The sequence below is a fragment of the Hemiscyllium ocellatum genome, chromosome 7 (genome assembly GCF_020745735.1).
Source record: "Hemiscyllium ocellatum isolate sHemOce1 chromosome 7, sHemOce1.pat.X.cur, whole genome shotgun sequence".
Classification (NCBI taxonomy): Eukaryota; Metazoa; Chordata; class Chondrichthyes; order Orectolobiformes; family Hemiscylliidae; genus Hemiscyllium; species Hemiscyllium ocellatum.
Window position 1 is genome coordinate 54,555,671 of NC_083407.1, and position 13,674 is coordinate 54,569,344.

The 13,674-nt window shown below is 37.6% G+C and overlaps 1 protein-coding gene across 8 annotated transcripts in view; it reads left to right on the forward strand.

Moving 5' to 3' along the window:
- baz2ba (bromodomain adjacent to zinc finger domain, 2Ba) overlaps positions 1 to 13,674 on the forward strand; it is a 369,151-nt gene that overhangs the window by 231,830 nt on the left and 123,647 nt on the right. For 7 of the 8 annotated variants that reach the window (XM_060827214.1, XM_060827207.1, XM_060827211.1 and 4 more), the window contains 6 exons: positions 1,574 to 1,634; positions 5,975 to 6,083; positions 8,166 to 8,267; positions 12,642 to 12,852; positions 12,930 to 13,022; positions 13,141 to 13,202. In XM_060827214.1, coding sequence (XP_060683197.1) covers positions 1,574 to 1,634; positions 5,975 to 6,083; positions 8,166 to 8,267; positions 12,642 to 12,852; positions 12,930 to 13,022; positions 13,141 to 13,202 — 638 coding nt within the window. The remainder of the gene's footprint in view (positions 1 to 1,573; positions 1,635 to 5,974; positions 6,084 to 8,165; positions 8,268 to 12,641; positions 12,853 to 12,929; positions 13,023 to 13,140; positions 13,203 to 13,674) is intronic. The other variant, XM_060827210.1, reaches the window with a different exon arrangement.

Here is a 13,674-nt window from a genome sequence, read left to right on the forward strand (position 1 = left end):
TGCTGCCTGACATGTTATGCTTTTCCAGCACCACACTGTCGACTGTAGAGTCTAATAAGATCGTATAATGTAAGAGCAGATGCCACCCATTCATTCCATTGAGTCTATGATTGAGATAGTGATTTTGAGTTTGCACATGTTGGCTGAAATAGGTTATAGAAGATTAGTTTGTTAATTGACAAATTGGTTCTTGCTGACTCAACTGTGGGAGAGTGGAGGATCATTTCTGACTGCAATGCACAGTCTTCAGCAATGAGTCTATATGTTTAAATTCGAGGGTAGACTGTATGTTTTATTATGTTTTATCTACATCTTTGATATCTCACTCCCTTTCTCACTAATCATCGCTTGTTCCTGTAGAGCGCTGCAGATTCGTTAGGTTTGGTGCTGGTTTCTTTTCTGAATGACCTACTTGTCTGTGTGAGAGGCAGACTTTGGGGGAGCAGTGAGAAAAGAAAAAACTGAGAACAAGATGACTGGGGAAGCAGATTGAAGATTAAATAAAGTTTAAGTCTTACTCTTAATCCCACTTTGGCTTCAGCATAAATGCTGCTTACTCCTAGCTACTGATAATTCTAATGAACTGGACTCAGCACTAACTCTGCTTTCTTTCCACAGATACTGCTAGACCTGCTGAGTTTTTCTAGCAATTTCTGTTTTTGTTTAAGATCTCCAGATTCCACAGTTCTTTGTTTTATAGAAATCTCTCTTCAAATTTTGATCTGTCTGAATAATATGATGAGTATTATATCTGAGATTATCAGCAAGTTGTTTAATATCTTTACCTCTCGTTGGTATTTAATACGTTAACTAGTTAAGTGTGTTACAGTGATGAGCAGGTTGCAATGAAACTAAAACAGACATCAGAAACCAGAGTTCAGATCAGGTGTTACTCACGAACAGTGACGTAGGAGATCTGTTTGTCCTGCTGTATTATGTTTAATTACTTTCAATTGCTGACAGTTGAAAAATATCAAAATATACTTTAAACTAATGGCAGTAAATTAAACCGTTAAAAAGTAAAATTCTGAGAATGTAGGGAGAAAGATAAAATTGCAGAATTAGTTTACTGCCATTGTGCTTCTGGAAGTGATTTACAAGTGATTTGCATTCCATAATCACATTCCAGATTTGTATAGCCTCTTTTCTTTACCTATGACTCAAAGAACAAAGAACAGTACAGCGCAGGGACAGGCCCTCCAGCCTTCCAAACCTGCACTGACACATTTTGCCCTTCCATACTAAAAGTGTTTTCAGTTGCAAGCTTCGTATCCCTCTATTTTCTTCCAATTCATGTTTTCAATTCATGAGATACAGAGATCTGAAAGTCTTTGGAAGTCCCTTCCTCAAAAGGCAGTGAATGCCAAACCTTTAAATATTTTTAAGGCAGCGGTAGATAAATTCTTGAACACCAAGAAGATGAAAGATTGTCAAGGATAAATAGGAATGTAGAGTTAAGATTAGAATAAGATCAGCAATGATGTTCTTTGTTTTTATGTTTGTATTCATTCTGGTAGTTCTGTACGTATGTTAACGTTGTTAAACCATCAGTATCTGATTCTTGTCTTTGTAGGCTCTGGTAAAAGAAGAAGAGTCACTGATGAAAGAGAGCTACGCATCCCTTTGGAATATGGGTAATTATTTTACATAAAGTGCATTTTCTATATTTTCCCTGCATTACAGTTGAATGTTTAGTTTGCACGTCTCTAGTCTGTCTTGGAATATAAATGTCGCAATAGATAAAGGCGATCATCATTTAGGAGAGTAGTTTGGAAGAAAAATTTGAGTTTTTCAGGTAAATGATTTGACTTGCAGAATCAAACAATGGAAAGATGATGCAATACTAGAAATTGCTGGATAAACTCAGCACGTCTGGCAACATCTGTACAGAGAGAACAGAGTTAATATTTGAAGTCTGGTGTCCTACTTCAGAATCATTAGTAGCCAGGAAATGGATGTAGGTTTGCTCACTGAGCTGGAAGGTTCATTTCCAGACGTTTTGTCACCCTACTAGGTAACATCTTCAGCGGTCTTCAGGCGAAGCACTGCTGATATTCCTGCTTTCTATTTATATGTTTGGGTTTCTTTGGGTTGGTGATGACATTTTGTGTGGTGAAGTCACTCCCTGTTCTTTTTCTCAGGGGGTGATAGATGGGGTCTAACTTGATGGGTTACCGGAACTCTATCAATAAACACATCGAGTTAGATCCCATTTACCACCCCCTGAGAAAAAGAACAGAAAGTGACTTCACCATAGGAGATGACATCACCATAGGAAATGACATCACAAGAATGACATCATCAACCCAATGAAACCCAAACATATAAATAGAAAGCAGGAATATCAGCAGTGCTTCGCCTGAAGCCCACTGAAGATGTTACCTAATAGGGTGACAAAACGCCTGGAAATTAACCTTCCAGCTCAGTGAACAAACCTACATTCAGAAATTCAACCTGAGCAACAAATCTTCTCAAAACTCGCTAAGTAGCTAGGAAAAGGTAGTAGATAAGACAGGGTTGGGCAAGTGTGTAGGAAGAGTGCGTGGTTTGATGGAGTTAAACAATGGAGAACAAGAAGAAAGATTAGAATGGCAATTCTATTGGAGAGAGGAGCAGACCTTAAGCACATGAAATATTGAATGGTACAACATAGGGACAGACCCTTCGGCCCACCATTTCTGCACCAACTGTAATGCCATTCGAAGTGAATCCCATCTCCTGCATGTGGTCCATTTCACTCTATTCCCTGCTTGTTTGTGTATCTGTCCAAGTGCCTCTTAAGCATTGCTATCAATTTTGGTTCTATCACCTCCCTTGGCAACGCGTTCTAGACACCTACCACCTTCTGTGTGGGAAAAACAAAACTTGCACATCTCCTTAAACTTTTAACCTCTCACTTTAAACCTATATAACCTAGTATTTGACATTTCCACCCTGGGAAAAAGACTCTGATTATCCACCCTATTCATGTCGCTCTTCATTTTATATACTTCTATCATGGTTAGTATGGTTGCGGATGACACCAAGTTTGATGGTATGTAAGATTACAAAGGGAACTTGATTGATTGGGTCAAAGGGCTGAGGAATGGCAGATAGCATTTCTCCAAATTAAATTCAAAGTATTGCGTTTTGGTAAAAACAAACAAGTGCAGGATTTTTACAATTAATGGTAGGGCCGTGAATAGTGTTAGAGAGCAGAGACATCTGGGCGTTCATGCATATAATTCTTTGAAATTTGTCACAGGTAGACAAAGTGGTTAAGGAGGATGAGCATGCTTACCTTCATTGCTCACACCTTTTGAGTATAGGAGTTGGGATGTCATGTTAAGACTGTATCGGGGCACTAAAAGTCTTCTGGGGCATTGTGTGTAGTTCTGGTTGCCCTGTTGTAGGAAGGATATTATTAAACTGGAGAGGATTCAGAAAGATTTAGCAGGATCTGCAGAGAATTGGTGGGTTTGAGTTAGAGTGAGTGGCTGGATAGGTTGGGACTTTATTCACTGATGCATGGGATGTTGAGGGGTGATTTTATAGGGGTTTATGGAAGTACAAGGAGCATCGATCAGATGAATAGCAACGGTCTTTTCCTTCGGGTGGGGGACTTCAAAATGAGGGGCGTATCTTTAAAGTGAGAGGAGAAAGATTTAAAAGGCTCATGAGGAGCAACTCTTACACAAACAGTGGTTAGTGTGTGAAATGAGCTGTTGAATATATTACAACATTTAAAAGACATTAAGAAAAATACATCAATAGGAAAGGTTTCGACGAAAATTGGCAGACAAGTGGGACTAGTTTAGTTTGGGAACGTGGTTGACCTGGACCAAAGGGTCTGTTTCCATTCTGTATGACTTTATGTATGATTCATTCAATTTTATGTTAAGGTTTCAAACAATAATAACCAATCATGATCCTTATATCTTGCTGCAGAAGAATTCTGAAAAAAAGAGCCATTTTAATTTATCTATTTACAAATTTCTTGACTGACACTATACTTATTTATGCAAATTTCACTGACTAATGACGTTCACATTAAATAAACAAGATCTTTTCACAATAATCACTTTCTACGCATCTATTTTGGTCACAACATTTGTTTTCTTCCATATTTATGATGTCTTTTCCTTTGATGTGAAGGATTTTCAAATTATGTGGATATAGCATCAAACTCATAGAGTCATAGAGATGTACAGCATGGAAACAGACCCTTCGGTCCAACCCGTCCATGCCGACCAGATATCCCAACCCAATATAGGTCCACCTGCCAGCACCCCACCCATATCCCTCCAAACCCTTCCTTTTCATATATCCATCCAAATGCCTCTTAAATGTTGCAATTGTACCAGCCTCCACCACTTCCTCTGGCAGTTCATTCCATACATGTGCCACCCTCTGGGTGAAAAAGTTGCCCGGTAGGTCTCTTTTATATCTTTCCCCTCTCTCCCTAAACCTATGCCCTCTAGTTCGGGACTCACCGACCCCAGGGAAAAGACTTTGCCTATTTTCCCTGTCCATGCCCCTCATAATTTTGTAAACCTCTATAAGGTTACTTCTCAGCCTCCAACACTCCAGAGAAAACACCCCCATCCTGTTCAGCATCTCCCTATAGCTCAAATCCTCCAACCCTGGCAACATCCTTGTAAATCTTTTCTGTACCCTTTCAAGTTACACAACATCTTTCCGATAGGAAGGAGACCAGAATTGCATGCAATATTCAAACAGTGGTCTAACCAATGTCCTGTATAGCCGCAACATGACCTCCCAACTCCTGTACTCAATACTCTGACCAATAAAGGAAAGCATACCAAATGCCACCTTCACTATCCATCTGCCTGCGACTCCACTTTTAAGGAGCTATGAACCTGCACACCAAGGTCCCTTAGTGCAGCAACACTCCCTAGGACCTTACTGTTAAATATAAATCCTGCTAAGATTTGCTTTCCCAAAATGCAGCGCCTCGCATTTATCTGAATTAAACTCTATCTCTTGGTATTACAACCTGTTGAAAGGTCCAAGAGTTATGGTCACATAAGTAATCATTTGTGCATAGTTGCGAGATATGTAAACTTTATTTCTGTTTACCTGAATTTATTGTTCAGAGAAAAAAAAACTGACTGTGCAGTCTATCCCTAATTTAACATTTGTAATAACAGGGGAAGGTGAAGTGAAGCAAACAACCAAGTCACCCTGGCTGGGTTGTTTCCACGTGGGTTGAAATGTAATTGAAGAATAAGAATGGAAGGAGAATGGTAGGGTCATGTGGGAATGACCAGGGAGTAATGAGATCTTGGGATTAGTTAAGTATGTCAAAATGTCAAGGACAATTACATATTATGGACTATTATTTAAAGCTAATCTTTGGACTGAAAATGAAGATTTGGTAGATTTGAATAGAAATTTCTTACAAATACGTCAACGTTGATTCTGTTTTCGAAGAAAGTGATAATGGTTCATACCCTCCAGAGTTTTGACCCAGTTTAACCACATTGACATGCCATCTCACAGACTGGAGGAAGGAGCAGTCATAATGTAGCCACAAAACTTGTATCCTGAACAAGATTGGTAATTAAGAAATTGTTTTGTTTGATGATAGACATTGTGACTAACAGATTTCAAGGAAATATTATGCTTATTCCTTAAGTAATATTAAGACCATCAAATTGTACATTTTTCCACTCAGGAGAAAGTAGTTCCAATTTAGCCCTTCATATCTTGAGACACTAAATCAATCACAAGATTCTTGAAAAAATTTATATTTATCTTTTTAGGCAGCTTTCCATTTTTTTGAGAATTTTTGATATTTCATGAAGCAGTGTTCGAATAAAGGTACTAATTTAGCAGTGAATGCTTTGCTGGTCTCCACGAGTATTTAAATATTACTTCCCAAGTATCAATTACTCATTGAAGTTAAAGTATAGCAGAAAATCTGATTTCTATCGATTGTCATTTGGAATCAATAGACTTCTTTGTTGATTAGATGGCAGAGAGAGACCAGAATTAAGACTGTTGGTGGCCGCCTTCAGGGAGAGGTGATTTATTATGCCCCTTGTGGAAAAAAACTTCGTCAGTATCCTGAAGTAATGAAGGTAATTTCTGTATCTGAATAGATGTTGTTCCAAACCTTTTTGAATCTGAAACCTATCTAAAAAGAGCTTTAGGTTATATTAACTACTCCTTTTCCAAGTATTTATGTAATAATAGAATTCTATGAACTTTGTAAATTTTATTTGTACTTGCTTTAGATTAGATTCCCCACAGTGTGGAAACAGACCCTTCAGCCCAACAAGTTCACATCAACCTTCCGAAGAGTAAACCACCTAGACCCATTTTCCTCTAACTAATACACCTAACACTATGGGCAATTTAGCATGGCCAATTCACCTGACCTGCACATTTTTTGATTGTGGGAGGAAACTGGAGAACCGGGAGAACGTGCAGACTCCACACAGACAGTCGACCAAGGCTGGAATCAAACCTGAGTCCCTGGTGCTGTGAGGCAGCAGTGCTAGCCACTGTGCCGCCCCAGTATTATTCAGTCTTTTGTACTGCATATGTTTCCTTTACATAAACGTTTATTTCCTATATCAAAATTTACCATTTATAATTGGAAGCCCTCTACTAAACTCTAACTTGTAATAATAATTTGAGAGGTCAATAAGTAGTTGTCTAATTAGGATTGTAACATTGTGATAATGTTGGCCTTCCACTCAGTTAGTACTGTTACCTTTTCCCCATAAATTACACAAAATATTTTCTCAAAGATTTAAGCCATTTCTTTTTCTCAATAACTGAAATTCTTCTTGTCCCAAATGTTTGAAACCATGCTAAAAGAGGAAAGTAATAATATATATTACAGAACTATGATTAACATTGAATTGCCTTTTGTGCTACAGTACCTTTATTTTTACTGGAAGGCCTTTACCCCTGTTAAAAGCTTGTACTCAAATTTAATGGAGGAGAGTACATTTGATTAGTACTGTTTCTGACAGCATTATGTCAGTGATGGCAGTTCCTGGGGAAAGGCAGTGCTGTAGGCCAATGATAGTCAGTGTTTTTCAATGATATCTATTGAGAAAGCTTCACAGGCTTTGCACTAATTAACTTCAAGATTTAAATGTAGTTTCCAGCACCATTAAAGGTCATGCTATACAAACTAATTTATCCTTCAGTGTTTTTGCCCCACAATAACTCTATCCCAAATTGTTGCATGGGTTTGTGCATGTAATTTTCCAGATAGCGTTAGCTAAAAAAGGTGTACTTTTTTTCAAGGTCCATTATTTTGACTTAATTGTACTTCAGGATTTTTATAGACAGGCAAAGAGTGAAGGTTCAAAAAGTTTTATTCAAGTAAAGTTTAAATCGTGTCTTTAAATTGAACTGTTGTTTGTGAGAGACAATGACAATAAATGGCTGACATTACTGATTGCACGTTCGTTCTCGTTTTATTTATCTTTGTCATCAATCTTGGTGCTTTTTATTTGCATTAGCTGTAACACCATAAGACATCGGAGCAGAAGTATGTCATTCAGCCTATTGAATCTCTCCACCAGTGCAAAACATATGAGAGTTATTCAGTAGAATTCAGCTAATCAATCAAATTGTCATGCTTTATCTTGGAGTTGATACATTTTCTAAAATAAAGTTATAAAGTTTTATAAAGTTGAATTTTGACATGTTTCAAACAGCTGTTTGAGGCATAAATAACTAAATAATATAAGTAAATAAACTGATAGCAATTAGACTGTTTTCTTTTCCACATGAGGGGTCAACTACAGATTATCTGAGCCACATGCATTTGTGCTGGATCTCGCATTCTCACACTCAAACACTACTACACCCATGAGTTCTCCTGGGTGTAGGTAGAGCTAATTTAACTTTCAAAACCCACTCACAATGAGAGATCCATTATTGAATATTAAAAATTGTGTATATTAAGAATTTACAGTAACATCTTCCTTTAAGTCACATGCTCAGTTCTTGTAATGCTTCTCATCTCAATTAATGGATAATACATTTTTATTTAATACATCCACTGATTCATGAGATATTCTTGTAACATGAGTTACAACTGTACGTATTTTTATACATTGTCGATACCTAACCAGTCAGGCAAAAATACTCTTGCTGTTGATTTGAAAATATGCTTTGCATTTGTCCTCTTTCTGTAGTACCTTACTAGGAATGGAATAACGGACATCACTAGGGATAATTTTAGCTTCAGTTCAAAAATGAAGGTTGGTGACTTCTATGAAGCCAGAGATGGACCTCAGGTAATGCTAGTTAAAGTTACAGATAATTACTATTGGTTTTGATCGTGACTTTGGATTTCATTAGTTATAAACCTCAAATGATCTCCACTTTGGACCTCATGGTCAGTGCACTTAATAGTGGTGGATTGATACGTAGGAACCAAGAATATCTCTTCTTCAGTTTATAATTTATGTATTGCCAGTGGTAATCATAATGGGATAGTGTACTCAATTATACTCAGAACCTTTTGGCTAAATGTCCTAGCTTTTCAGCTGTTGTGTACTGCTTGACTCCTGGTCAGGGAGCTGACCTGGAAGGAACAGATTATGTTCCACTATGAGTCCTGAAACTCTTTGTCCGGAATAACATGGTAAAACTGTTGTACTAAAATTGCAATTTAATTGAATTTGATGAAGTACAAACTACTTTGTGTCATTAGTCATTGCCTTAAGAAAGTATAGTGGGAGAAAGCAAATCTAGACAAGTATTCTGTTTGTTGACATGTAGAAAAATAAAAAGTAGTAGTAGTCACCCCTTCGGCCCTTCAAGCCCACTCTGCCATTCATTATGATCATCCAACTCAATATACTTTCTGCATTGTTCCCATATTCTTTGATGCCTTGAGCCATAAGAACTATATCTAACTCCTTCCTGGAAAAAATCGAATGTTTTGGCCTTAGCCACTTTCTATGTGAGAGAATTCTCTATCATGACTATCAGGGCGAAGAAACTTAAACCCAGCAACATTAAATGAATGACAAAATAACTCCAGGTGAGAATCGTATGTAGCTTTACGAGGAATTTGCAGCTGGTGATTCTCCCATGTGTCTGGTCTTGTCTTTTTAAATGGTAGAAGTTGTGCCTTTGAAAGGTACTGTTGAAGAAGCCTTGGTGAGTTACTGATCTCCTCCATTTTGTGGATGCTACATGCTCTGTTCAGGTAGGGGAGGAAATGAATATTGGAAAATGCTGGAAGGAGTGTCAGTCAAGAGGGCTGCTTTGTCCTGGATGATGTTGATGTTGAAGCTGCTGTCATTCAGGCAAGTTGAAAGAATCGTCACATTCCTGACTTGTAACTTGAAGAATTTAGGAGGCAAGGCACTCCCAACCTTTAACTTGTACTTGTAACCACAATATTTATGTGGCTAATCCTGTTCACCTTTCTGGTTAATGGTAACCCTCCACGATGTCAGTGGAAAATTCAGTGATAGTGGTGCCATTGAATGTCAAATGGAAATGGTTGGATTCTCTTGTTGGAACTAACCTGGCACATGTGTCTTTTGAATGTTACTTCCCACTTATCATGACAAGGTTGGATATCGTTCAGATGTTGTTCCATATGGTCTTGGTTGCTTCAATATCTGAAGAGTTGCGAATGGTCCAGAACATTAAGAAAACCTCTGAAGCTGCATGCTTTTGACCTTATGATGGAAAGATCATCATTGATGCAACTGAAGATGGTTGGGCCGAGGAAACTACTTGGAGAAACTTATGCAGTGATATCCTTGGACCGAAATGATTAACCTCCAAAATTCATAACCATCTACCTTTCTGCTTGATTTGACTCCAGTTTTTCCTTGACCACCTCAACACCTTACTTGGTAGATACTGCCTGATGTCAAGGTTATTCAGATCTCTTCACGCCTGGAATTCAGCTCTTTTGTCCCATCTATGGACCAAGGCTTTTAGGAAGTTTACTGGAGTGTCCCTGCCAGACCCTCTTCAAGCACCTCTGAGTAGGTTATTTCTTTTCAAGTGGCTCTTGATAGCTGTATTAATGAACCATTTTATCAGTGCTGGTGATTAAGAGACTTCTGATGGGTTGATATTGACTAGCTTACATTTGTCTTGCTTTTTGAGGACTAGACATAGCTGAGTAATTTTCCACATTGCCAAGTGGCTAACAGTGTTGTGGCTTCACTGGAACAACTTGGCTAGGGATACACAAGGTTCTGCACCCACAAAGTCTTCAGTACTATTCTGAGAAGTCTAATATAGGCCCAGCATCCTTGCAGCATCCAGTTCCTTAAATCACTTGTTATCATGTGGATTAATCAAAATGGATCATATACTCAGTACTTCTAGCTGAAAGTAGATGCAAATACTTCGGCTCATCCCTTGTACTAATGCATTTTGAAGAACTACCTTTTCCTGCTAGTTACTTAATTCGCTGCACCCGTTCAAGACTGCCATGCTCAGATCTAATCTGTTGGTTGTGTGAATACGTAGCGCTGTTGCATGCTATTTCTACTGTTTTGGCATGCATGGAAACAGAAGTCGGCTGTTGAGCCCCTCAAGCCTATTCTGACCTTCAGTGAGATATCTTTGCTTAACAAAAAATCTATTTTAGATTTGAAATTAACAATTGATCTAACATAAACTGCCATTTGTGGAAGCGAGTTCTAAATCTCTGTCACCATTTGTGTGTAAGAGTGATTTCTATTGTGTCTCTTAAATAGTATGAACCTAATTTTTGGATGATGCTTCCTAGTTATAGAATCTCCAACAAGTGAAAATAGCTTATATTTATCCTGCCTGTTCTTGTCATTATCTTAAGGCTTTGATGAGATCACCCTTTAATTTTCTAAATTTTTGAAGAAAACTGCCTAATTTAGGAACAGTCGATTGGGACAACACATCCATCCTAGGACAAGCCAGACAGAGAGAATCACGAGAATTCCTAGAAGCATGGCATTCCAACCGGAACTCTATCAACAAACACATTGAGTTAGACCCCATCTACAATCCCCTGAGGAAGAGAACAGGAAATGACATTAGCACAGGAAGTGACATCACTAACCCAAAAACCTAAACATATAAATAGGAAGCAGGAATTACCAGTAGTGCTTTGCCTGGAGGCCCACTGAAGATGTTACCCACTGGATGACAAAGCGTCTGGAAATGAACCTTCCAGCTCAGCGAGCAAATTTTCCTTGATAGTATTTTGATGACTTCAAGTGGATCACTCCTTAATCTTCCAAATTTTAGAGAAAACAGGTCTATTTTGTAATAATCTCTCCTCATAATTTAAACCTTGCAGTCCAGCTACAAATTTTCTCAAAACCTGCTAGGTACCATTTTTGTAAACCTACAAATCTACTCCCGCAAAGGTCTTATGAAAATGGGATTTCATCAGGAATGGTGAACTCATGCATAGTGATCCACGTATTCGCTGCATTATACCTGATAGGCAGTATGTGACTGTTGTTTGATTATTTTGAGAGGCAGCTATCCCAGTTTTCGCACAAGCCTTCAAATACTAGTAAGGAGGACTACATAAGTCCAACAAAGCTGAGTCTACCATTGTCATTTCTGGTGCCCAGTTTGATTCCAGGTGGTCTGTTTTTGTACATTCCTTTTAGACTTGGATAAAACCTGAGTATACAGTATTGGGGTATTTCAGAGGGAACTTAAGTGTCAACCGCATTGCTGTGAGTCTGGAATCGCGTGGATTTGGTTAGTGCGACAGATTTCATTTGCTGAAGGACATTAGTGGCCTGATAACCTTTGTCAACTATTTCAAAAGGCTTTGTGGTAGCATTTGATTCCAGATCTATTCCTGATGGTGGAGTCCCCAGAGATAGATGGTCTAGACCTCTTGACTACTTATCCAGTAGCATAGTAATATGATATTGCTCCGCCACCACCTTCCTGTTGCTCTGTATGCTGACATAACAAAGAAATTTAATTTATTGGCTATAAAGTTATTTTGGGTATCCTAAAACATATGGTTTGACCTCAAGTTCTTTGTTTCTGTTTAATCTTCGCACTTTTAGCAGACACTAATCAAATCAAGCAATTGCATTTTCAACATGGCTCTTTGAGCTTCATGTTTAATTCTGAGACATACACAATTCCTTCTTTAATGATACTGTTTCGTCACTGGTTCTTTTCATTCCTAGCAATGTTAACTTTCATAACCTCCTAGATATTAATTTTAGTGTAAAATAATTATTTACTCAGTAATCTTGTCAGGTTTATTTGAAAGTTTGGATAAAATTGTATCATTTTTCTTTATAAAATTATGAAACGCCCTGTATTATGTTGTTTATTGAATAAAAGTAATTCTTAGTAAATTATTAGGATTTTGATTTGATTTTGTAGAAATAAGTATCTCAAAAATTAAAATTAATCAGGAGCATTATTAGAAGAACATGGGGGTGAGGATTTCTCAGGTTTCAGGATTTAAGCTTCATTTTGGGACAGTAACCCCTAACGATGTTGCTTGTGGAGCTACTCATCATTGATTTGTAGGTGATAACTAAAAAATTGAAGGATACTGCAAAAAAGTGAACAAGCCATTTAACTGTGATGCTCACAAACTTTAGTACAATTTCTTATAAAAATAATTTGCGTTTAGACTAATTTTAAAAATTCTGCAAACATTATTTCAGGGTATGCAATGGTGCCATTTAAAAAATGAGGAAATAATGCCGAAAATAAAGGCAATGGAAGGACGAAGAGGTCGCCCTCCAAATCCCGAAAAGCAGCGTGTTAGAGATGAATCTAAAATGAGACGTCGCAAAGGCAGGCCACCAAATATTGCAAGGCCAGATTTCCAAAAGAACAGTGATGCAAAACTTTTAAGAAAATTGGAAGCTCAAGGTGAGCATATACATATTGGCTGCTTTGCATTTCATTTATTAAAAGCAAATTGCTTAGTGAATTTTTCATGTCTTTAGCATATGCAAGAAAAGCAGCAGAATTAAAGATGATGCAGAAACTTGAAAAGCAAGCATTAGCACAGAAGGCTAAAGAAGCTAGGAAACAGCAAGGTAAGTAGCAAAAACAAAATTGTTTATTGGATTTGTCAACTACTGTGCGAAAAATGGTTAAAGTTTTTGCATCGTTTAATCAGACCTGCTGAATTTACTGGGCAAATATTCTTTCCAGCAATAATGGCAGCAGAGGAAAAACGGAAACAAAAGGAGCAACTGAAGATGATAAGACAACAGGTACACCTCCCACATGTTTAATTTGCTATTTTTCATATTTACCAATATGCTTCTGATTATACTAGTCTCATATTTACGTTTTCACACACTCAAATGAGAGTAGAGTCCAATTCTAATGTTTTGGTGGTAATTCAGAAATATTGTATGTGATGCCAAGTTAAAGAGAAGTTTTCAGCTGTGCTTGCTGACTCTCTCAATCCTACAGTAGCAGCAAAATCTCTGAAATCCATTGAAATAAAGAGTGACGAAACCAACCAACCCTTGGGGAAACAAACTTTCAAAGTTGAATTTAATTGAAACAACTTCACTTTATGTTGCTCACACATTATAAAAAAATTGGTGTTGAGCATGCAGTCACAATTTATGGTTGGAGGGTCAGTGTCAGCAGGCATGCTTGTATTTATGTAACTTCTGTAAGGATGTGATTGATATATGAAGTTGATGTATTTCTCAATTAAACACAACTGTTAAG